At 29.5% G+C, this 27,252-nt stretch overlaps 2 protein-coding genes across 3 annotated transcripts in view; both read left to right on the top strand.

Annotated features, from left to right (window-relative positions):
* The window catches only part of LOC119605460 (serine-rich adhesin for platelets), a 188,941-nt gene that overhangs the window by 59,829 nt on the left and 101,860 nt on the right, over nucleotides 1-27,252 (top strand). For both annotated transcript variants that reach the window (XM_037958599.1, XM_037958590.1), the window contains exon 2: nucleotides 12,465-12,524. The gene's annotated coding sequence lies outside the window, so the exon portion shown is untranslated. The remainder of the gene's footprint in view (nucleotides 1-12,464; nucleotides 12,525-27,252) is intronic.
* LOC119605503 (zinc transporter 2-like) lies at nucleotides 922-2,218 on the top strand. The gene has a single exon (XM_037958660.1). It carries the CDS (start codon nucleotides 941-943, stop codon nucleotides 2,129-2,131), a length of 1,191 nt encoding a protein of 396 aa, XP_037814588.1. The 5' UTR covers nucleotides 922-940; the 3' UTR covers nucleotides 2,132-2,218.

The following is a 27,252-nucleotide window of genomic DNA, read 5'->3' as shown; positions in this document are numbered from 1 at the left end:
GTTGAAGGGCCGAAGTTTTCCACAAATATATAAAATTTGCAAAAGTTATAGAAAATATATAGTAAAATATTGCGAAAATCGGGCAAATTTTTATCCCTTGACCCCATATAAGATGGTTAAATAGCTATGCCTGTCCTTAATGCATTCTATGTCGAGCTAACCATGTCTGTCCGTCTGTGTGTTGAAAGCACGTTAGGGTCAAAGCGGACGGTGCTACATGTCTGAAATTTCCTCACTATACTGTAGGTTTGATTTGACCATAGTTTCCATAAAAGTCCTCTTCAGAAAATGATATTTTGGTTCATAATTAGATCAAAAGCGTTTTATATGAACCTAAAACCTATAACTTCTACGTTCTTGAAACAACTATTAATTTACGGTTAAAACTTTAACTGACGATATTTCAGGGCCGTTAATCTTTTAAAAAGTAATAACTGGTCTCTTTGTTGATATCTTCTAAATTACTAAAATAATTTTCTGTCAATTGTCACCAATTAAATTTTTAATTCGTTTAATTAACAACTTTGTTCAAAATTAGTATTGCTTGATCTATCAATCTATATAAATAAAAGAGTAATGTTTGTTCGTATGCGATAAACTCATATTTTTCAGGAATCGTGAGAAGTGTTCTTGTTTAATATTTGTCCAATAGTTGCCGGTGGAGTTTTAAATTTTAGTCAATTACACCTAAATCGCTGAAGCGTAAACTTTAGGGATACATATACCTTTACTAATAGAAAAATATAGTCCAAACTTAGGGTCTGAAATTTTTTTTAAATTTTCTTCAATTCCGACTAACTGAACAGACTTTATTGGTTGTTTTATTATTAATATATGTTATATATAACATATTTTTTTAAATTCTACTGCAATTTCTAACTTCTCTATAAATTTCATTAACACATCTCTAGCAGTAATTTATAAACGATTTGACAAATTTATGTCATCATCTAAATATAAAAATATTGAAATTCAAACAAATTCTAACGAGATCTCCCAAATAAATTCCAAATCATTAACCACACCTATGGTATTATATGGCCAGAAATCCCCTGAAGTACGCACACATTGCCACTATCCCCGTTCCGAGGGTTTGGATGTAAGGGCTCGTAATAAACTTTATTTAGCCAGTGCTATGTGTTTAGTTCTGATGTCGTGTGAAATTATTGGTGGTATACTCTCGAATAGTTTGGCAGTTGCTATGGATGCGGCTCATCTTTGTACCGATTTTGCTAGTTTTATGATAGCTCTCTTTGCTATTTGGATAGCGGGTAGGCCATCGACACAACGTTTAAATTTCGGTTGGTATCGAGCAGAAGTTATTGGTGCCCTATTGTCTGTGCTATTAATATGGTTGCTAACAAGTTGTTTATGTTATTTGGCCATTAAAAGAATTATGTCGGGAACATTTGAAATAGATGCAGTAATAATGATGATTACATCCGGCATAGCGATTTTTGTTAATTTAATAATGAGTCTTATTTTGCATTTAGACATAAAAGGTTGTAATTTTAACACAAAAACTACAATTGTTAAACAAAAATATCGTCCTAAACTATGGGTTTTAAAGGAAAGTGATTCTTTTGTGCCCAATATATGCTCATCAACAGAACATTTTTTATGTGCCTACAAAAATCAAGCCACACAAACTTCTCCTTTTCTAGAGGAGCAACCATTTGTGGAAGTTAAATTAAAGCAAACAAATTTAACAGTTAAAGCTGCTTTCATTAATGCCTTGGGTGACATGATACAAAGTATCGGGGTGTTTTTAGCGGGTCTTATTATATACTTTCAACCCTCTTGGTTAATTGTTGATCCTATATTAACATTTCTTTTTGCCATTATTGTTTTTATCGCCACTCTTGGTATTCTACGAGAAGCTTTGCTGGTGTTAATGGAATCTACACCCAGCTATTTGGATTATAATGAAGTAAAACAATTATTTTTGTCCATTAAAGGAGTACAAAATGTACATAATCTTAGAATATGGGCTTTAAATCTTAATAAAATAGCCTGTTTAGCCCACTTGGAAATAGCGGATAATGTTGAACCTCTAGAGATTTTAAAACAGGCCAATCAGCTGATACACCAGCGTTATCATTTCTTTGAAACCACTATACAAATTGAGTGAGAGATAAATGAAACTTTTCTCAATATTATCAATTGGTTATCTATAAAATTTTAGTATTTTGTTGCACTTTATGACTTTTTTATTACTTATTAAGTGGGTTAAATTTTTGTATTTATAATTATATACATAGATTACAACTAATCTGTAAAATTTATTTGGAAATACATTAAAAATATTCTATAGTGTTTGGTCATTAATGTATTTATTTATTTTATGGCCCTGTTCTGTTATCACTTAACAAATATAGATTTATTAGTTAGTTTATGCTTATTTTGAAAATAATATTGAAAATTGTTTATTAGTTCCAAAATTATTTTCTTAATAAGAAAATCACTTGAATACTTTGGGAAACAATTTGATTTCAACGTTTCATGTAATTATATTTAGATTGTAATAAAGATTTCTAGCGTATTTTGAGTATCATGTGAGTATCTTGACTCTAAGCTATTTATAAATTACAAAAGTTTCGATATAATTGAGAATATCTTAGTCAACATTACCAGAAATACCGTTTAGTCGTTATGCCTTAGAGCTTGTTAATATCTGGGAGTTTAGTGAGGTAGAAGTTCAATTCTTATCGTATGTTAAAATCACCACCATTGACCATTTGTAACTCATTGACATATTAATAGTAATTTCGCAATTGATACTCTGGGTACTTATAATGATCTATGTCGTTCTAGCAATGTCTGTCCTTCCGCCTAAATTTCATATAACTAGAAAGTACTTTTTACTTTTGGGCTTCATAGACCCGCCGCGACTGTTCTTAAAAGTAGTAAGCATGTTCGAATGGAAATATTGGTCAAAGACTTACAATATATCTTTCTAGATTCTAAAGTCTGTCTATCTGTTGAAATCATGTTAGTGTCCATGCGGAAGGAGCTAGATAGCTTAAATTGCTCTATTGCTAAGGTTTGTTTGATATTGAAAATGTACAATATCGTTAACTCAAAGTTAGTAAGGGTTTGCCCTTATTTGAACCATGTCCCCATATAAGGCCCTTTCTGAACTGGGTTAAAAATATATTCTATTACACTACTATTGATACATAATTGACTTTAACTAAACCCTCTTTAAATCAGTTTGTTTAGTATTGAAAATATGCAATATCGGTCTATCAAATGTGCAAGAATATGTCCATATATAAACCATACCGCCCATATTAGGAACTGGAACTGAACTGGGTTAAATGCGCCCATATAATAAGATTAAAGGTTAAAAATACTATTAGACTACTATTACAGTGAGGAAAATATACTAACGAATAAGTTTTTATGAGAATCAAAATCTATCAACTTAATTTAATGGAGATCGGTAGTTGACCCGACCACCCATATAACAAAAATATTGTATTACGACATACATAAGTCTGTCATAAAAGATTTGTTCTAAGCAATTGAACATTCTTTTAAATTGTGTAGAGTTTTTTAAGTCTCCATAATAGGCTCTCTTTCGGAAATAACTCCTCTTAATCCGTATATTTCGGTCAATATTCGGTATGATAATACAATCGTGGTAATAAATAACGAAAGGAGCAATTCACAAATTCCTAAGTCCAATATATGCATATAGTGCCTTCTGATATTCACTTTAGTATATTTATACCCTTCATCTTCTTGAAAAGGGTATTAATGTCGAAGTGCTTTACGTGAACAGCACCGGTAGACCAAAGTACGAATCCATTCGTATCCCTTCTTAGTTCCACTTCTCTGTGGGGTATCTGTTGTCATTCGGCAACAGCACCAGACTTATCCCGATATATAGATTTCACCGTGCCTCAGTCTTTTAACCGCAACGTGCCATTTCCGTGAATTAGGGTTTAAACCGCAGCCACTACGTGGATCCCGAAGGAACCTCAATCAACTGACCAACCAGGACAAGTCCTGCGGGCAACTGGCCACCCGTAGTACCAGATTATGTGGTTCTCTGGTTCGACCCCATGTTAAAACATTCCAAGGACTAGCCGATGAGTAACATGAGATCACCAGTTTATAGTCCATGCAGACTAGGGGTACTGGATACTTATAGATGGCGGAGTCGATTAAGCCATGTTCGTCTGTCTGTCCGTCTGTGTGTCTGTTGAAATCAATTTTCTGAAAACCCCAGATATCTTATTTTGTTTCATACACATTATTTAAAGGCAAAGTTTGTTTATTGTTATTATTTTCCACTTTGTTTTTATTTTTCACTTTTTCGTAGATTTTCAAATTTAAAATTCATGACATGTTTGTTGAGTGTACTTTTCAAATTCATAAGTGTTTTAAAACGGAAGCTTGACATCACAGTTTTAATTCAGACAAAACTGAAAATAATAATTTGCAAAAAAAAGAGACCATCATTTTAAAACTAACTTTATGTTTTATTAATGTGCAACAAAGAAAAAACCTCATATGTATGTAAATTATTGATGGCACTTTGTGTTTTTTTGTTGCTGGTGATGGCGGTGTGGCACCATTATCATCAACAACTCAATGTTTTTAATATGTTATATATTCGTATATAAATGTATGATTTACTTTTTGTTTTACATCCTCTGAAAAGTAAACCATGTATGTTTCTGTATACATCACCTTGTTTACCTCGTAGCAATATTGTGTTTGTGTTTTTTTTTTTTGTGCGAAAAATAAACAAAATGTTAATGAAAATAAAAGTTGTTGTTTCTGTTTTTTTTTTAATTAAATACAAACAAATTATATACTGCTTTTTTAATAAAACAATTGTGTTTATGTTGCATAATTATGTGAATTATTGTTTGGAAAATACATTCGTAATGCTTGTAAATAGTTTATTACCTTGTTAGGTTAATTTTTGTAGAAAACTTTTTTTTTAAATATGTTGCTAATTAAGTTATTAAGAGTAACTAACCATCATGTCATTCATTATTTATTTGATGTGTGTATGTTTTAATAAGTATTTAAGCAGCTATTTAGTTCATTTATAATAGAGAATAATAACAACTAAAATAAAACACAAAGCTACTTTTAAAATAATATGGAAAATGTTTCATCAGCTACAAAATTATTTCCTTAATAGCGATATAATTTGATTTCAAAGATTCAAGAATGTAAAACGGACTTTGTATGGGGGCTAGGTTTAAATGAGTCCCGATCATTACGAAATTATTTAGAATTATTTAGAATTTTCGACTCAGAAAGTGATTCTGAGCCAATTGGTATACTTTAAGGTGGGTGTAGGACCAAACATCAGCACAAACGCATAATACCCTCCCTATTATAGTGATGTAGGGAATAAAAATGTACTCAGTATACACATATACAGATACAAAGACTTTGAGAGCTTGAAACTCAAACCTCACTTTTTCAACTTGAAAATTTTAGTTTCGAGGCTTCAGAAGATTTTCGGTAGAGGCCATTTATGGGGTCTGGACTGTATTCTACAGTACTTGAAAGTGTGATTTTATTACGATTACTGCATATTTAAAATAGTTATGATAGTTTAAACTGAGATTTGTATAAAGTTTATATAAAATAGTGAACTTATTTTGCCCATTATAAATGTTAAAATAATTTCAGACCTTTAGCTCCTACCGTTTTGACCGACTGCCTGCTTTCAACAGACATACAGACAGAAAGACTGATAGATAGATAGATAGATAGATAGATAGATAGATAGATAGATAGATAGATAGATAGATAGATAGATAGATAGATAGATAGATAGATAGATAGATAGATAGATAGATAGATAGATAGATAGATAGATAGATAGATAGATAGATAGATAGATAGATAGATAGATAGATAGATAGATAGATAGATAGATAGATAGATAGATAGATAGATAGATAGATAGATAGATAGATAGATAGATAGATAGATAGATAGATAGATAGATAGATAGATAGATAGATAGATAGATAGATAGATAGGTAGGTAGATAGATATATAGATAGATAGATAGATAGATAGATAGATAGATAGATAGATAGATAGATAGATAGATAGATAGATAGATAGATAGATTGTGCGCTCCTTAACCAGTGCCTCAGGTGGGAATCGAACCCACCACCTCCGGTCTACCAGACTAGAACACTAAACACTAACCTACCGGTTGCGGGTTTAAAACCAATATTTCAGAACTTTTATGTAATAAATTCAACTTCTATTTTGCTTCTTTGGAAGTGCTTTTCCATCTCATTCTTTGGAAGTGCTTTTCTATTTGATTTTACATTTGACTTTACTTTCCCACATTCCCAATTCACTGAAAATCATTTTAAAAATTTCTCATTCTAAAAATGTACATTCAGCCTTCTCCATCATAATATTTAAGAAGACAATTGTTTGACAGCTTTAAATTGACAGCAAACACAATGCAATACGAAGAGAAAGAAAAAAACTAGAAAAATTTGAATTTTTTTTTTATAAACAATTTTATTTTCCTATGCATAAATAGATCGCTGCATGCCATAATAATGCACTTTCATAAATATGAGAAATGCAAACGAATAAACGAACGAAGAAATCATAACAAATCAATCTATAAGTTGTAAGTGCAACAAACATCATGCAGCACTTTAGCGTCAACACAACCATTATCAAGGGATTGAAATGATTGAATATAAACCCACATGCAATGTGCTGTACATTTTCAATATTTTGTATTTATTTATTTTTTTTATTAAAGAAAATTTCCAAGGAAATGTAGTTTCATTTTCTTTTTTTTTAACATAAATACAAAATCAAATTTGATCTGTCAGTCTGTGAGTTCTCAAGGAAATAAAAAAAAAAAATAATGGAAATTTAAGTCATAAACATATGAAGTTTTTCATTTTCCTTTCAATTTCTTGGAAAAATTGTGTGAAATATGGGAAATTACCACATTACAGTTTAAATTATGATGAAATTATTATGTGTATCGGTTTTTATTATTATTTAAGTTATTATATGTTAATGAGCAAAGACTAAGGTAATTGTGTTGAAAATATGGATTAAATTAAATGAATGCTGGTACTTTAGTTTCTTTTTAATCATGACATAGAAAAAAATAAAATTCATAACTGGAATGAATTTTGTAATCAATATGACGTTTTTCAAACCATTTTCATTCAGAATAAGAAAAGTTCATAAATAGTACGTAATGATTTATTTTTTAATTTAAAAGCTACATAAATCCATTAGGTATTAAACTGTTTATATATTTTTTGATAATATCCATATAATATAGAATTTTTTAAGATAAATAGAAAAACAACTAAAATGATCCATTTCTGTCTAAAAATCATAAGCCTCCCATTAAAATTCCGCCCATTTTCACCGAAATGTTCAGATGGATGTTAAAGTTTTACATGCAAGATCTAAAAGTTTCCCATATAAACGATTTTTTGTATTTAATTCATATGGGAGATTCCACGCCCCCTTTTTGCTAGTTCGCCAATTTGTTACAAATTTTCACATTGATGTCAAGGTTGTTCTTGCAAAATTTGAGGATTTTAGCTATAATAGCTTCTCAGATATACGATTTTTTCTATTTAACTCATATGGTGGGTTCCAAGCCCTCCCTGATGAAAGTGCGCACTTTTCTCCCCCAAATGTATGTGAAATTTGAAAATTCTAGCTCTAATAATTTTGTAGATAAAAAATTGTTTGTACTTAATTCATATGTGAGGTTCTAAGTTCCCCCGTAATGATCATTTTCTCCAAAATGTTCAGATGAATATTAAAGTTCTTCGTGCAAAATTTGAAGAATATAGTTTCCCAGATAAACAAATGTTTACATGAATGTTAAAGTTCATCGGTCGAAATTTTAAGATTCTAACTCTAATAGTTTCCCAGTTAAACAAATTTTTGTATTTAATTCATATGGAAGGTGCCACGCCCTCTACTGATAGTCCGCCCTCTTTTTGTCTTAAATACTCATATTGGTACTAAAGTGGTTCCGACAAAATTTGAAGAATTTGACTGTTATATTTTCTCAGATATACTGATTTAATTTATTTTTCATATGGAAGGTGTCACACCTATTATAACCATTCCGCCCTTTTTGTCCACAAGTTTTCTTATAGATGTCATTTCTGATAGTTTTATTTACTGAGATATGCTTGTAATATTTATTTTGTATGTAGCTCCTCGCCCACTTGAAATTTCAAAATAAAAAGCAGCCTATAGTTTCTTTCAGACATATAGGAAGACACTGAAAATTTAAAGAAAATCAGTTCAGCCGTCAAATTACATACAAACACACATTCATTTTTAAATATTAAGATTAATTATGCAGCAATCGTGGCAAAAGTTAGTTCTTTAAACCTAGGAATTATACTGTTAAATGTCGGGAATATTGGGCCATATTAGACCCTTTCCTACATGTAATGTCTGCTTCAGAAAATGACTTTAACATTCGTAACTGACTTAAAAATGCAATTATGGCGATAAACTATGACTTAAGTCTTACATTTCTAGCAAATTTCATAAAGATCGATCCATACCTGAAGTTATAATGGCTTATTTAACTCCTTATTTGTTAGCGATCATGGTTATATTATATTATTATATTATTCAATTTATGTTTTTGCTGAATAATTCCATATTTGTAACATTTTAAATTTATCACTCTAAAATTTCTCTTATTTGTTTTCCTTATCAACTAATCATATGTTAAATTTATCGTAAAATAGACAAACAAATTTGAACATATTTTTTTTTTGGAGGGAGTTTAAAACAACAAAATTTTGCTCAATAATTTGCATGTCCAAAGTCATGCATTTAAAATTATTTTTATTATTATCATATATGTTGTGTTTCTAACAAATTAAACATTTTAAATTTATGATTAGCTACTCCCCTACCAACCGCCTTCTTTATCTGCATACATAGCATGCTTAAACATGCCACAAAGCTATATATTTGTGGATTATGAATAATTTCGAATGGAGTGGTTTTGTGCATTTTGTTACATTTCAACACTAAATAGAAATATATATTTTTGGGCCGATATGCTTCCATGCCTCCTCTGTCCATGTCATTCATTCATGCATGCCTGCTAGACAAGCCTTCATGTTAATGTTTATAATTTTGTTTTAGTTTTATTTTGTTTTATTTTATTTTTTTGCTTTTTACACTTTTTATTTATTGCAGCTAAAATGTGGGTGCTAAAAATAATATGAAATATTTAACAAATGACAAATATTATAATGACAAATTTTGTGGCTACAATTACATTCATACTAATTTTACATATTCATTGTTTAATTTATTGTAAAATTTTATCTAATTTTTTTGAAAACATTTAGTAGTTTTTGGTATTTGTTTGCACTACTATTTATTTGTTTAAATAATTAATTAGCTGTCATTTGTTGTTACAATGAGTTTTATATACATATATATATGTAATTTCTAAAATAACTTTTGTGTTTAATAATTAAACAAATTAAAATGTTTAGGTTATTTAGTGTCAAACGTTTCAGAATTACATTGTTTAAGTTTTTTATTGTGTGGGTGGAAATTTTTGAAAAATTTTATTATAATATTTAAATCAATTATTTAATTATACATGTGCTAAATAAAACAGTGAGGATTTTTTCATCTTAGGTGTACAATTATAAAATGTTTTTACCCACCATCAAAAATTAAGATCATTATTTAGTCATTCTGTTTGTTACACATCGGGTATTTTTTAGATACTAAGATAATCTGGGTGGAAAACAATGTACAGAGTTCAAACGGTGGCTAATATTTTCTAAAACATTGGAGGCAACTACTTATCACACTCGCTTACTGAATAACTGCTTAAATAAGTACTTGCAAATAGCGAGTTAAAAAATAGTTTTGTTTTACACGCATACAAATTTCTCACACAGAATACAAACCTGGGCCTCTGGTTCGATAGTTCGCTGTCTTATTATCATGTTATTTTATAGTGCGTCAAATAATGGTTTTCACATTGATATACAGAGGCAAAAAGAAATATACACGCCTGGTACCAAATTGACACTAAACTGTTTATAATTTTTCAATAACATCCGTTATCAAAGTATATACATACGTACGATAACACTATGTAATGTTAACAACATTGCAACAATTCGTTGTCGAAATCTAAATTTTATACAAATCCGTTGTCTAAATGTTAACAAACGTGGTAAGCTCACTATCGACAAACATCCCGTTGTGAGCTTACCACGTTTTTTTAATGCATAGTGTTATCGTACGTATGTATATACTTTTACAACGGATGTTATTGAAAAATTATAAACAATTTGGTGTCAATTTGGTACCAGGTGTGTATATTTCTTTTTCTCACTGTGTAGACTAAGTATGATAGCGCGAAATCAAATAAAATGTTCAAATAAAACGACAAAACTGAAAATAAAGTACTTACGTATCTGATTATATGTAAGTCATTACAAGAGTACTTAAAAGTAATGCAGACGGTATAAAGTAGTCATTGAAAAGTATGTTGTTATGTAAGTACAAGTCATTACTTAGTTTTTGCTGGTTTTCTTTTCTGTAATGTCATGTGAGTCCAGTACTTTCTATGCTCGCTTACAAATAGGAACTTAAATAAGTTGTTAAGAAGTAGTTACTAACGAGCGATCAAATGTAATGGATAATGGCTCAAAATTTTTACTTATATATCATATTTTATGTAAGTTATTACAAGACTACTTCAAAGTAATGCAGATAATATGATGTATTTATTGAGAGGCATGTTGTTCAATAAGTGCAAGTCATTTTCAAGTTTCGCTATTAAAAATCAGCAAAACTGGTCCATTCTAAAATTTCTTGAATGTTTTAAATTTATAGTCTTCAGTTTTCAGTTTTATAGTTTTCAATCAAAATTTTTACTTAGAATATTTTGCTACTAAAGGTTGCACAAAAAAAAAATGGTCCACCGACCAACTTCACTTGTAACATTCTATACTGTCAAATGGTCCTTCGAGCCATTGAAAATATTTAACTAATTAGTTCATTAATAATGTACAACTAATTAACAATCTCTTTTAATTTTTAAAATAAATAGCTTTTTGTCTAAACCTTGTCTTTCTATAAATATTCACAATAAACAAATATTTGATAAAATAAGCGTAATTTCTGCAACTGTTTATTAAACATTGCAAACATTTAGTAAAAGTAAACAACCAAATAATTTAGACCAATTCTAAAATTAACCTTGGCTATTTAAATTGTTTAATAGATAAAATTATTCAAAATTTTTTTTTAAATAAATATTTGTTTAAATATTTGAATAATGAGAATAATGTACTGAATGAAAGTCATGGCAATGCAGTTTTTTGTTAAAATTTAGTTTTTTGTTTTGTTAAATTATATATAATTGCTAACAAGTTGTTTTAAACAAAGAAACCAACAAAAAACAATTTTTTTTTTTTTAACAAAAAACACATTAAATTTAACATTGTCTTACATATAATTATTGTTGCATGCAACGTTAACATGCCTACTACAACTACTCATACTGCTATTTATTGCTACTTCCATCTACAATCCAAAATAAAAACATGAACTTGATCTTGAAAAAAAAATTAATATGGAAAAAAAGAATACAAAAGCAAGACAGCACAGCCCACCATAATCGTATACAATTTTTTTGCCACATTAATAATAAGAAAAAATCTTTAAAAAGAGAAAAATCAAGGCGTATTATTATGTACGTTTGAATGACTATATACAAGTATTTGAATTCATGTGGTGAATGTTTTTTTTTTTTTTTCATAAAGTATGAAATTTGTAATTGTCAACAGATTAGGAAAAAGAGAGAATTCTTTGTTTAGTTAGAAAGGAAATTTGTTAAGAAAATATTGAAATTTTGGCCCAGTGATCGGTTATAATAATCACTATTAATATAAAGAAGTTTAACTCTCAAAATATGTAGTTTTATTGGGTGGTTCATATACAGGTTGGAGGTGTTCATCAGTGTAATTGTTGTGAGTTCAATTCCTACCAGAGGATTTGATTTTTTTTATAAAACAGACTTTTTATTATAATTGTTCCATTATTAAACTTAAACAGATGAGAGTTTTAAAGTTTTAATCATTTCAAAATGTCTCTTAATTTCTATAATTGAATGCATAATTAGTTCTCGAACTCATGCCTAGAGACTGTAGTTATTTGAAGAATAAATAAATAAAGTGATTCCTTTAAAGATCTGCTTTTGTAGTGCAATTTTAAATCAAATTAACCTTAAATTTCTAACATTACAATTATTAAGAATTAAGATAATCTTTCATAAATAGACATTTCTGTTTGTAATCTATTGCATATTTAAAATTTGTAAATTTAGGCAATTTGAAAAGAACTCAAATACTACACGTTTTGTGAACAAAAAAAATTTAATAAAAATATACGTTGTCTACTTTCAGGTGCTGTACAATAAAATTTCATTGCATACAAACGTCTACGGTTCGAAGGACCAATTAAAGGTAAGCATTATATTATATAACGTAAGATCTTATTTAATTAAACATTTTTATATACATATGTATGTATTTAGTGATTAAATGTTTTTAAAAACTGGAAATTTGTAAAAATCTATAGATCTTATACAAATATTTTCAATAAATGTTTGCTCTTAAACTCCAGAAACCTGAACTCAATTGATCTTAATCCAGCCAAAACGTATTCTTTTAATTTAAATAAAATAAATATGTGTACGATAGTAAATTAGCCTTCAACTCTTTTAATTTAAATTACATGTTTCCCAAAAAAGTAAAACTTCCTTCTCGAACACAGAAAAAAAGAATGCAGCATTAAGCATTCAGCCAAGTGTTGAAGCACTCAAATAAAAGAACAAATGAATGAATGAATTTATGCATTTTTAAACATTTTCAAAATTCACAAATTATCATTAACAATTGTAAAGTGTTAACAACAATTACACTTGCAATAACAACAAACAAACAACTGCAGCAGTTGATGCAGCAACATCAACAGCCATGCACACATTTCCTCAAAATTTTCTTTTACACTTTAGTTTGTACGTTTTTTGTTTTCCAATTTATTCTTTTATGTTGTTAAGCGCGAATTTGCTTCAAGCATTCATGAAAATCAACAACAACAAATACTTGCACTATGGCAATGTTGAATACAAAGATGAAAATGATAATGATGATGATAAAATTAACAATTGTTATTTGACTGGAAGGCATTCGCAGATACATTAACACTCATACATATACATAGTTAAATACACACCCAGCAGGTTTATAAGTAGAAAAAGGATAATATCTAATTAAATGTAACTAAATGTAAATTATTACTTAACTCATTACAGAGAGTTTAGTGAGGGAGCATTTGTCACTTTAGTGTAGTAAAGTAATCTAAACTGTAGTCATCTCATAATTAAATACTTAAACCTTAGAGTAAAATCTTTAATTTGAGACAGATATCCAGAATTGCCGGGCAAATATAAATTTGTAGTTGTGTATGTGTATCGTCTTTGTATCAAATACAAAATCACGGTTAGCTAAGTGGAAAATTTATTGGATTCATAAATAATAATACTCTCGTAGTCATAATAAAGAAAAATTAAAATTTAAAATTGTTAAGCTATCGACACCCTACAGAAATAGTTTGCAGTTATGAGACTAATAAAAACACGCCCCTACATAGATATCTGAACATGAACTGTCTAAATCGATTCGAAAGAAAAAGTTTTCGAAATTATATGTTATATACATTGTATTTCGAAAACTTTTTCTTTCGAATCGAAATACGGAGTAGCTCCCTGACTTTTCAAAAACTTCCTTTTTTAGAAATTTTAAAAAATTGTCTCTTTTTTAGAATTTTTTTGAATATTAAATAAACTTTTTCTAACATTTTTTATTTAAAAAATTTTTTTGAAAATTTATCTTTCTAGAGAAAATTTAAAAAAATTCTCTTCTATTAAAATTAAAAAATGCTTACTTTTAAAATATTTTCCAAATTTTTAAAAAAATCTTCTAATTTCTTTAAAATTTTCGAAATTTTGAAAACTTCTCTTTTTATAAAAAAAAACTTAAAAAAATAAAATTTATATAAAGAAAAATAATATACTCTCTATTAAGAATATTAAATTTTTCATAATTTCTTCTCTATATAACATTTTTAATATTTTTGCTGTATAAAAAATTATCAATAATTTTTTTCTCTATTGAATTCGACCAAAAAGTTTTCTTTCTATATAAAATTTTCAATAATTTTTCTATTCAAAAAATTTTTTCAGTAATGTTCTGTCTATAGAACAATTTTTTAAAAATTTTCTGTCTATAGAAAATTGTCAATAGTTTTCTTTAAAATTTTTCAATAATTTTTTCTATATAGAAAATTTTAAACAATTTTCTATGTATAGCAAATTGAAATCTATAAAAATTTTCTATAGAATTCAGTAGAAAATATTAAAAGATTTCTATCTATTTCTATTCAAAATTTTTTTCTGTGTAGAAAATTTTGAACAATTTTCTCTGTAGAAAATTTTCAATAATTTTCTCTACATAAACATTTTCGAAATATTTCTCAATAATTTTCATTTTATAGAAAATATTTTCAATTTTTTAAATAATTTTTTCAGTATAGCAAATTTCGGATAATTTTGCTCTGTATAGCAAATATTTCAAAATTTTCAATATACTTCTCAGTATAGAAAATTTTCATTAATTTTCTTTTTATTGAAAATATTTTTAAATTTTTCAATGATTTATTTCTCTGTTTAGCAAATTTTCGAGAATTATTCTCTGCATAGAAAATTTTCAATAATTTTCTCTGTATAGAAACATTTCAATAATTTTCTCTGCATAAAAATTTTCGAAATATTTCTCAATAATTTTTATTTTATAGAAAATATTTTAAAATGTTTAAATAATTTTTTCTGTATACCAAATTTTGGATAATTTTCTCTGTATACAAAAAAGGCAATAACTTTTTTCAATATAGAAAATGTTCAATAATTTTCTTTTTATTGAAAATATATTTTAAATTTTTCAATGATTTATTCTAAAAAATTCAATAATTTTCTCTAAATAGAAAATATTCAAAAATATTATTTTTATTGAAAATTGTCAAGAATTTTCTTTTCTATAGAAAACTTTAAATAATTTTCTGTCTAAAAAAAAATTTCAATAATTTTTCGGTTTAAAGAAACTTTAATAATATTTTGTCTATTGAAAATTTTCTCGCTTTAAAATTTTTCAATAATTTTTCTTCATATTCTCTGTATAGAAAATGTACAATAATTTTCTTCGTATAGAAAATTTTCAAACATTTAAATTTAATTTTAAAGAAAATATTCAATAATTTTCTTTTAATAGAAAAATTTCTTTAATTTGTACAGAATTAAAATCAGTCGGCTCGTACTTAATGTTTTCCGTCTGTTTTGTTTAATGATTTGTTAAAGAAAATTGAATAATTTAAAACATCAATGTCATTATAAATTATATAGAAATTATTTCTATATAAATTTTTTTTGTAACTGTTTTTCAACCATGTGAACAATAGAATATTACGTTTCCTAAACAACAGCAACAAAAAGATAATAATATCATGATAATTGCCTTAAAGCTAAAAATGTATTTAAGATATAAAATAGAAAACTAACTGTGTTTAAGTACTTAGGGTGGCAGCAGAAAAAAAAATTTGTCAACTAATGCTCATTTATATTTTCTTAGAGGGTCATGTTAATCATATCGTCACGAGTGTAACGATGGGATTCAAGTATTTGTATAAATTTAAAAAAATTAAAAATATGTTGATTACTTGCATTTAGCACCTCCCTAATGTACAACAATCTATGCAAAACATACAATCATTAATAATTTAAAGATGATTTTGCATGTACATAAATAATGTCTTTTTTTCTGCAAACATTAAATAGGTCATAAGCTTACAATTGTTGTTTTTTTTTTTTTGTGAAATTGTCGTTCTGTTTTGTTTTCTTCTTTTTTCCCAATTTAAATTTGCCCTTAATTAGAATTTATTCATTAATATTTATACAATACTCTTGCAAAAGCATGTGAGATTTAAAATTTACCTATGATTGTATTTGATGATATATATGGTTGTGTGTGTATAACATTTCCCGGCAATACAAAGAAGCTATTCTGATTATCACACTTCTCTTCGATTACAGTTGATTACTTTTAGTAGTTTAAATACTTTACAGTACCGGAAAAAAGGTTTAAAAAGATTTAACTTTAGATTATGTAGCAATATCAAAGTGACGTTTCATTGCATAACATGGTGACACTAAAGTGGCGATTGACTCCCAGTCTGGATTTCGATAAAATCCTGTCTTATAAGGATACATTCAGTCCTTTGTAAAGCTACAGGGTTGTATTAAGCCTCATGTCTATTGTTTATGACTGTGTTTATTTTGCGTCTGCCGCTATAGTCTTCATCTATGTATGTATATTGCTGTATATCATTGTAAAGTTTTAGTTGTTGCTGTTGCTAAATTCCCTGCGGTAATCCTAGTTTTGTGACACTCCTATAGTGCTGTCTATATGCATTAGTGTTTTAAGTCCTTTTAGTGTATTTGTGTTAACGTTGCATCATTGTTTTTTACACTCACACATGCAATATGTATACTTTTAGCTTGTCTGGTTTTTTGTTTGTTTGTTAGTTCCTATTTAAATAGACATCATTGCTGTTGAAGTTGGCTTTTGTTAACAGTAAATCTGTATGGAGGAGAGTTTGCCATACTTTGTTGTTATTTAGGCCAAAAGATAATTCGCGTAAATATAAGGAAAGTTTTAACTTTTTGAATTTTTTGTGCATTAGATATTTTAAGCGGAAACAATATGAAGGAGTTGTGAAAATTGTTGTCAGTTATGGAAATAAATTGAAGTGGAAAATAATTCGTTTCTATTCCAAATATTTAATGCCTCTGTTTCACTTAAGTGACTTGGACGTTTCAGATTCATAACTTATTATAATTATCATATTAAAGGTAATAACTAAATTATCGACAAAATATTTGTTACGTATTTTTCATTTTGTATGCTTTAGATGTTTCATTTAGCGTTGATTTGCGAAGGTATTCTTTATATGTATTTGAGAATTAATCTGAAGAAAACTATTCTACCAATTTACTCCTCTTTCACTTGCTGAAATTCTTTAAAATTTAAATTTTGAAATTCTCTAAGCCTATACAAAAGCTCAGCCACCACCACCCACCTACCTGATGAATCAAAACATTTAGTAAGTCATTAAGTGTCGGTTTTTTATATATTATATATCCTTTTGCATACCCATTTATTTCAATTTGTAGTTGTTTTTGCTGTATATTGTCTATAAGAACGTTGAACTTGTTTGCGGCTTGAAACCAATGACTTGTGCTACATTGTTGCTATTTATAACGTTGATGACTATGATGCAACATTGACAATAATCAGTTGTATTACTACTCCTATTAATGTTGGTCGTCTGCACAGTGGGATAGAATTAATATATGTAGCTAGAAATAGATAGATAATCAAATTTACATGATTATATCAATGCTGTGGTCGAATTCCATATTATGTATCAGCAGGTTTGGATCTAGCTCCAGCGTTGGGGGGTGGGGAAATTTTGTTTTTTTTACTTATATTCTTTTTCTTCATTTTTATATTTTTCGGTTTTGGGAATTTCCCTTTACCACCCCCCCCCCCCCTGGATTCACTCCTGTGTATCAGAAAAATTATTTAAAAAAAAATTATCTTTTAGCCAAAGGTAATATGAAGACTTACCCCCATTATCAGAATGGCTGGTTATATTTTATCGTAAGGTTAAATTGACAGTTGTCATACAAAAATTATTTTAACCGGCAGAATATCTACCGGTTAAACGATAACCGGAGTTGGTGTTTACGGGGGTTAAAGAACTAATATTTAAACCTAGAGATAGCCTGCTTCCGAAAAAAACTACATTCTTAGGATTCCTTTCGTTCAAATTGTTGTCACTGTGCTCGTATTACTGTGTAATCCGTTAGAATGTGTTCAGAAGGGACTTCTCTTCTTTGCATTGGTCAAGATGTCTAAGAGCTTAACGTGAACACCTGCCTTGACAGCCTTATTTCACGGTGGTCTCTTTTATCCACTGGGTAGACTTGAGACGGTATACCATGCGCCCCTGAATCTTTCTATGAAGAACTCAGGTGGCAATTTTTGTACACGGCTGTGCCGGTCCATGTACAAGCACTTTGTTGAAGCACTCGAGCTATCTGATGTACTGCCATAGTAGTCCCGTTGGACACTGGTCTAAAGTCAATAGAAGTCTACCCCAACATCAGGTGAAATCAATCTTCCGGTATAAAGGAAGGTGACCACATTTTCGATGTCATGAAAGATTGCATTATTTAAAATGCAATCCCCATCAACTAATTCCTTAACATTTTGACCCCGACAAGGGGTCAGCTCTCAACCATAAATCGCGTAGCATGAAACAATATGCATCCTATTGAGATGGCAACACCACCGAAAGCTTCCCTGAAGTAAAAAATAGTACTAGTCACCAATTACATCAGTTCCGTTCTCAGACCATAAAGAACGATCTTCGAAATGACAGGCAACTACCAAATGTCAACCTGAAAATTCCACAAACCTATACTGGCGCCCTACTACGCGAAGAGTAAGAGATACTCAACGGGTTCGGGAATCCAGCATCAGTTGCTCTGTCACATCACCCAGTGACATCTGTTGAGATGGCAACAGCACCGGAGAGAGAATCCTGACATATATGGCATATAATATGTATATCAGTCCTTAAACCAACAATCTCTCCTTGCGAATTTGGGTTCGTGAATCCCGAAGGAACCTCAACCAACTCACCAGCCAGGAGAAGTCTTGCGGGCAACTGGTCACCCGTAGTGCCAGATTATATGGTGCTCTGGTTAGATCCCATGTCAAATCATTCCAAGGAAAGGCCGAGGGTACATTTGATCATCACCATTTTATAGCCCCGGCAGACTAAAGGTATTGGTAGCACCTCGTTTCCCCGTGAAATTGCATTAACACCAATATTTCGATTTTAAATATTTTTAACGGATTTGAATTCAGCATTTCCAAATTGCAAGATATATTTGCCGATCATGTAGTTATCATACAGCGATGATCATGATCATGAAAATTGACCGACAAGATCTTAAGTTATAATCATTTAAAAATGGCAAATTAATACTTCGGACTATTCTTAAGGCGCTTAATATCCTAAACAATTTTATTTCAGCTCACTGTGCTCTACTTTACGAACGTTGTGTGTGTGAAGTCCAATTCAGAAAGCAGTAGTCCTACTATTCCTTGTTGATTGCAACATACAATTTATGTTGCTGCCTGCATATGAGAAAAAATGATGATTATAAAATTGCTTATGAGTTTGTTTGCTTATTTACATTGTCTACTCTTACGTAGAGTCAAATGTAAAAAAATATACATAGAACATACATTTGTATATAATTTCTAAACAACTCTGTGCTAAAATCATCTCAATAGAGTATAGAAATACAACCGGTGTAAGTTGTAGTTAAATAAAAAGGGTGTACAAAGCAAAATGGTGATGTTATTTTGACATCAGATTTGGATTATGGTCGCTTAATTGTGTAGTGGCATTGGTTTTTATGATGAACTTTTTTTATGTGGTTCTTTTAAATGTGGTTCTCAATAGTGCTAGAGCTTTAGAATCTGCTTTAAAGAAAAATTATAGTTGGCTACACCCTGTTTACTTAAAGCTAGTTGTTGCTGTTGTTGTTTTCGTAACTTATTAAAATATTTCTTAAATAAGAACAAATGCACCTACATACATATTTATTTAGATATGTGTGTATACATGTGTGTATTATAAAAGTTTGTAACTGTTGTTGAGTTGCTTGTTATTTAACCAGGATTCATCTTAATTTAAATTCATGCTGCTAGACTGAAGTGCATTGTCAATGTTACGAAACAAGAAATTGAAATTGTCAGTGTGTCATATTGCTGAACAATAATATTTTTAGAAAATAGTTACATCTAAGATAATTAACAGTAATATTAGGCGAATACAAGGTACCCAAAACTATGCATGATTAGACAATGATATATCGCATGCAATGCAATATAATAAAATGGCTTAAAAATCTATTAAAAAAATATGAAGACCTCTCCGTTATAAATAACAAAAACATGATCAGCAGTCTTAGTTATCCGATAATTTTGAAAAGCATCCTGATATACAGTTTCTGCTTTCTCCATTGATCTCTATGTGATTTTCTAATATTAATTTTTATGTATTAAGAATAAGTTTGTATGAAAATAGTGATTAGCTTTAAATGTTGTTAATATCCTTTATTTAAGATCTCCATTTCTAATTGAACATTTCTTAATAATCATAAATTCTCTCAATGCCTATGCATACATACATATGTATGTAGGGAATTGAAAAACAACATCATAGCTGCAATACATCCAACAGTAGCAACATCAGTAAATGGATATTGAAGTGTTTCGTATGTTAAACTAGAAAACTCTAGGAGTTTAATTTAGATCACATTCATACACCATACAAATTCACAGACACAAAGGATGTCTATTTTAGATTATTCTCATATTACCCGACGGTTTTTTTAAGTACTTAATGTATTCTTTTTTCGTCTAATTATTTTATACATTACTGGTTATATAGCCGGGATTGTATTGTCGCTTAAGTGTCTTTAAGTAATCTATAGTGTAACTAGTTTAATTAAATGTTTCACATTTTATCTATCGATAACATAATAAATTGCTAAATCACATCAAACTGCTGGGTTTTTGCTCTTTGTGTTTGTAAATAAGTGTAGAAATGCGGTTGAAAATTTAAGTACCATTTGGGTTTAAAGTATGTAAAAAGAATTGTTTTTGCTTAATAATTTTTAAATTAATTAACAGAAAAATTGTAGCAATTTAGTCTTTTCAAGATAAAATGTTGTAAATGTTGTTATTAAATAAAAATGTTAAAATAAATTTAAAAAATTTCGAGATGTAGAAGGAGGATTATAGAAATTTGGACTACATGCATTTTATGAGTCATCATTCCACAAGTTTAGTAGTCTGACGTGGGCATTAATACAGCATTTGAATGAGAAATGTCACAAACAAATGTACTTGTTTTGGGAAATATTTTAATAAAAACATAAGATGAGTCTGTCCTTATAAGATAACGTAAAACTAGGTCCAAATTTTGGGATTCGAAAGCGATCGAAATTTCTAATTTCTAATTTCTAAAAATTTTTGTAAAATTTCTATTGAATTTTCGATCGCTTTGGAATGCCATAATTTGCTCACTGTACAGGTAATTGTAATTTGCAATACTTTAATTACAGTTTTAAGTACGTAATTGGTAAAACATCAATAACAATTACAAGGAATTTGGAAATAGGTTATTGCTCACTTAAACATTACAAATAGTTGTAATTGGCAAAACTGCAATTACAAGTTCATAATTGGTTATTGCTTAATTACACATAACAAGTAATTGTAATTGAAAAAACTTCTATTGCAATTGAAAATCGAAATTTCTAATAACATTTTTGTAAATTCTATTGAAGTTTCGATCGATTTGGAAAGCCATAATTAGCTCCCTGTACAGGTAATTGTAATTTGCAAAACGTCAATTACAGTTTCTAGTAAGTAATTGGTAAATCTTCAATTACAATTACAAGGAATTGTAATTGCTAATTGCTCAATTACACATTTAAAATAATTGTAATTGGGAAAACTACAATTACAAGTTCATAATTGGTTATTGCTTAATTACACATCACAAGTAATTGTAATTGGAAAAACTTCTATTACAATTGAAAATAATTGTAACTGGTTATTGCTCAATTACACATTACAGGTAATTGTTATTGATCATGAAATGAATAACTTTTTGAAATCATTAACCCCAAAAGCCTGCAATAAAGTTTAAACCCTTAATTAAAGTTATTCTTTTTATTAAAAAATTCTTTTGCAAATATTTAATAGTCGTGCATTTAAATCATAAGCTAAAATCATTATTGGCCAACAAGCTTTGTAAATGGTAATAATCTCAAATGAGAATGTAATTCCAACATGCACATGGCTTTGATTGCACATAACAACAATGCATTTCCCAGTTTATTTCCAGGTCATAAGAGGCGATACAGCACGCGTGTGCTTAGTATGACATCAACCATACTCTGTCCAGACACACATACATTTCAAAACAATTGAGTGCAATTCCAAATAAATAACATCATCATTGTCTTCTGCTTAAAATGGATATTGGCAGGGCTGTCATTGGCAATAGAGAATATGATTATGTTTTTGAACAAGATATTTAGCATTAAAGCCAATAACAACTACAACAGCAGCAGAAGCAACAAATTACTCCTGTTAGATTATTAGAAAATATTTTGTTGTTATTGCTGATGTTATAAATGATTTATAATTAACACATACATATCCTTACATACATATGTGTGTGTGTACATGCAAAATATTTTCGTACATGTTAGTTGTAAACATTTATTTGCAATTAGTAATAAATTTGTTAAAGCATTTTATGGTTTAGTATAATTTACTGTTAATCCTATTGCTAAGCGTAACAATCAAAATACCAACACCCTCATTATGACTATAGTCTGGGACACCCAAAACCAAAACCACCAGCCATTAATACTAACATACTTATGTAGCCTAAGGCTAGACAATAATAATTTATTATTATTTGCATAAATTATATGAGAAAATCTATGTATGTACTAGTATATTTAAATATTTTTGTTGTTGCATACTTTAAGGCTGAAAAGGATTCTCAATTTAGCCTTGAGCTTTTAAGATTTTATAAACAAGCCAATAAGTTCTTTGGCTTTTTTTTGCTCTTTTTCTCTGTTGCACATACTTGTGTACTTTTCAAATACATTTTACTGACTTTAATCTATTTGCATTTGCCATAAATGCTCATTATTTTCTACTTTGTGTATGTGAATGTATGAGTGTGTGTGTGTGAGTTAAGTGCTGTGTAGTTGTTAAGCTCCTTAAAGTATGCAATACAAAGTCATAACATATGCAATGCATATTTACCATAACATACTACTTGTTATTATTTATGGCCTTTTTTTCTATTGCTGCTGCTCTTCTAGTTTTGTTCACTTTTTTTTGCTGTAAAATACATTTCCCTTGTACTGCTTTGGTTGTTGGAATCAATATTTTATGTCATACTTGATCTTCTTCGGCAGTGTGTGGAAAATTTACATTAGTGTCAGAGATTACTTACTCACAGTGAGTGAGACTAACAGTTGGGGGACGGACGGATGGAGAGAAAGACACATAGAATGCATTTAAACGAAGTGTAGTAGAGTGTACTCTACATATAATTTAATCTTTTAAAACTTTAATATCGATTTTTGTTATTATTCTTATATTTTTTTACATCTTTTATATATTCCTTTTGCCAGCGTAGTCTTGCTAGTCTTAGTTGCATAGACTCAAAAGAAAATTTCAAATAGAATTGCAAATGAAAAATGAAGTTGCAACATTGTAATGAAGAACAATAAAGTTGAGTATCCCAGCAAAAACATGATAATGACTTGTACTTACTCAAGAAGTAACATTTCAATGAATACTATATACCGCCTGCATTACTTACCATGAGTATAGTAATTACTTACTTATTGACAAGTCTATGGAATGGTATATCGAATAGTAAGTGTACTAGTTTATAAACTAGTCTATGGACTACTATAGTCTATGGACTAGTTTATTGACAAGTCTTGCATTTCAATGAATATATATACTACGTACCGCCTGTATTACTTAGAATGAGTCTAGTAATGACTTACTTATTGCCAAGTCTATGGAATGGTATATGGAGTAGTCTGTGTACTAGTCTATAGACTAGTCTGTTTACCTATGGACTACTATAGTCTGTGTACTAGTCTATAGACTAGTCTGTTTACCTATGGACTACTATAGTCTATTGACAAGCCTATGTACTAGTTTATTAACAAATATATGGAATAGGCTAGTCCATAGCCTCTAAATTAGTCTGTGCACTAGTCCATTGAGTAGTCTATTCTACTGACTAATCTATGGGCTACCCTATTGACTATTCTATTGACTACAGCAAAGACTAGTATTTGGACTAGTCTATTGACTAGTATTTGAGTCTATTGACTAGTAATTAAGTCTATTGACTAGTAATTGAGTCTATTGACTATTGTTTGTACTAGTCTATTGAATTGTCCGTGGATTAGTCTGTAATAGTCTATGGACTAGTCTATTGGAAGCCCATGTACTAGTCTATTGACTCGTCTATAGACTAGTCTATTAGCTACTCTTTAAAATGTTCTATGAACTAGTCTTTTGAATAGTCCTTGGAGTAGTCAATGTAATATTGACTGGACTATACGTTAGTCTAGACTAGTCTATTGGATAGTCTATGTACTAGTCTATTGAATCGTTTAGACAATGGACTCGTCTATAGACTAGCCTATAAGCTAATCTTGGAACTGTTCTATGAACTAGTCTTTTGAATAGTCTATGAACTAGATTAGTCGACACTTATTTGAAGTTTCTATAATAGTCTATGGACAAGTCTGTTGATTAGTCTATAATAGTTTATGGACAAGACTGTTGAATAGTCTATGGACTAGTCTTTTGGAAGCCCATGTACTAGGCTAGTCTATTAGCTACTCTTTAAAATGTTCTATGAACTAGTCTTTTGAATAGTCTATGGAGTAGTCAATGTGATATTGACTGGACTATACGTTAGTCTAGACTAGTCTATTGGATAGTCTATGTACTAATCTATTGACTCATTTAGGCTATTGACTCGTCTATAGACTAGTCTATAAGCTAATCTTGGAACTGTTCTATGAACTAGTCTTTTGAATAGTCTATGGACTAGATTAGTCGACACTTATTTTAAGTTTATAAATAGTTTTCAAAATACATTTCAGATTTGTGAAGATCGGTCTAGAATTGATCCAAAACACTTACAATTTATTTGAAGTTAATTTCTTACGACGACTACAACTTAAGAAAATATTCACTTTCGAGTGTAAAAACTCTGCTTCAATACAAATGCAACTTATTTTTTTTTTTTTTTGTTGGTGTTTTTCTTTTTATTTCAGTTTGTTTGTTCTATTCTATTGGCTTATTTTCTTTACATGTTTTCCTTATGGTTATGGTTTTCCATTTTATTTTCCGTGTTGTTTTTTTTCCTCCTTGTGTGACACATGGTTTATCCTGCCAAACTTTACTGCAGGATATGCTATTATAACGTTCTTTCTGTCTCTGCATATGAATGTGTCTGTGTAAGAAGGATTTTGTAAACACATACCCGCATGATTGTGCATACAGACTTGTGTCTTGTGTGTGTATTTTTCTATTTGCTGATTACCGAGCACCGAGTCAATTGTGTTGTTTGCCAATTCATTGCATTTCACATGAGTTGTTGTTTTTTTTTCTCCACTTTATTCCTGTTTTTGGCAAGCGGCTTTTCACACACAATCTTTTGTATTAAAGTTTGAAATTTCTTGCCAGGCAACCAGCCAGCCTGTCTGTCTGTTTGTCTGTCTGTCTTTCTACCAGCTATAGTACATTTTTAGCTATTCCATGTTAGCGAGTATGTCATTGCATAAATTGTCTTTGTTTTTTTTTTCTGTCTCTATATTTTGTATGTTCTTTTGCCCCCTTTACACTTGATTGTATAATGATAAGCAAACAACAAGGACTAAAAAATTATGGGTGGAATATGTGCAGCGAAAACTACTACTGCTACAAAGTCGTTGCACTCTTTGTTCCTTGCGCTTAAATGACTAAATATGTGCAACGCTTAAGGAACAATTAATGTGGTTTTATGAATTTTAAAAATCACATGGGGGCGCTGGCTGTGTTTATCTGTTTGTATAAACCACGAGTGAATATAAATAAATATTTTGTGTCGGTGTCGATGATGGGCTGTGGTAATTGAGCAATTGCATAAATAGTAATTGGGAGTATTAGGGGCATTCCTAATTTTTACAGAGTTTAGTTACACCGCTAGTTCTAAAACGCATGATTAAAGCCTGTACTCTTTCTATTTTGACTTTGAGACCAACGGTTTATTTTCGACTATGTCAACGTTAGAACTGTTTCTGTCGAAACGTTCTTTAATCAATAATTTTTGTGTTGTTCGAATTTGTCACCCTTTTGAGAACGTATACACTAGGGTGTCCCGTGGACTACTTTTTTGGAGGAATAAATCTAAAACAATGCGTTTTAATATACTAAATACAAGAAAAATAAAAAACAATTTTTTTGAAAGGGTCCTCAGTTCCCTATCTGCGATTGAAAATCTTGATCTCAACTAAATTTTAAATGTTATTTTTATTAAATATTTAATTTATTCAATTAAGAATTAATTGATCTTAAAGTTTTATTTAATTATTGAATTTATTTGTTATGTTGCACTAGTGTAGTTCCAATCTATAACAGGTGTTCAAGAACCAGTTCTTGAAAATTCCTTAAACGTTTCCTAGAATCTTAACAATGTTTCGCAAAAAGTGTTTGAGAAGTAATGGTGACATTTCTAGATACATGGATGGATATTCAAGAATCTGAAGTGGTTCTGTTTGCACTTATTATTTTGGATATTTTTAAAGTTCTGTAACGAAATTTTTGTACCCTACACCACTTTAGTGCGGAGGGTCAATTGGGTTTGTGCTGATGTTTGTAACGCACAATAATATTGCTCCTATACCCATTATTTCAGCTAGGCCCCATACAACTGAACTTCCCGAATAGGGCTCTTAAGCTCATAATTATGTTTAATATACTCGTATCTTGACAAAAAGCTGCAAAACCAAGTTCTATACTAGCCTTGATGACCCTGATGAATTTTATAATGATAGGGCCTCATTTGACCCTATCCCCTATACGAAGCCCCATTCAGATTATGACTTAAATATCCACATTTTTATTCAACAATAAATGGCAAGGTACAATTCAACATAAATGCTTTATTATAAAAGCTATATCATATTTTATTATTATAACTGGTCGAACATATAATACCCTAATATGTTCGGCCTCGTCCGACTATAATTTCTTACTAGTTAACCTTCAAATCTTACAAGTACTCTGGGAAATTTCAAGATGAGTAAGAAGGACCACCCTAATTTTCAGTATTTACCACAACAAGTGAAATCAGCCGTGTGTCAATGGAATACAATTATGTAATAAT

The sequence above is a fragment of the Lucilia sericata genome, unplaced genomic scaffold (assembly GCF_015586225.1).
Source record: "Lucilia sericata isolate MDLA Ls3-8-SP2 unplaced genomic scaffold, ASM1558622v1 Contig000015F_arrow, whole genome shotgun sequence".
In the NCBI taxonomy this organism is placed as follows: domain Eukaryota; kingdom Metazoa; phylum Arthropoda; class Insecta; order Diptera; family Calliphoridae; genus Lucilia; species Lucilia sericata.
The sequence above is the reverse complement of the archived record's forward strand: the minus strand, read 5'-3'. Positions and strand labels throughout refer to the sequence as shown.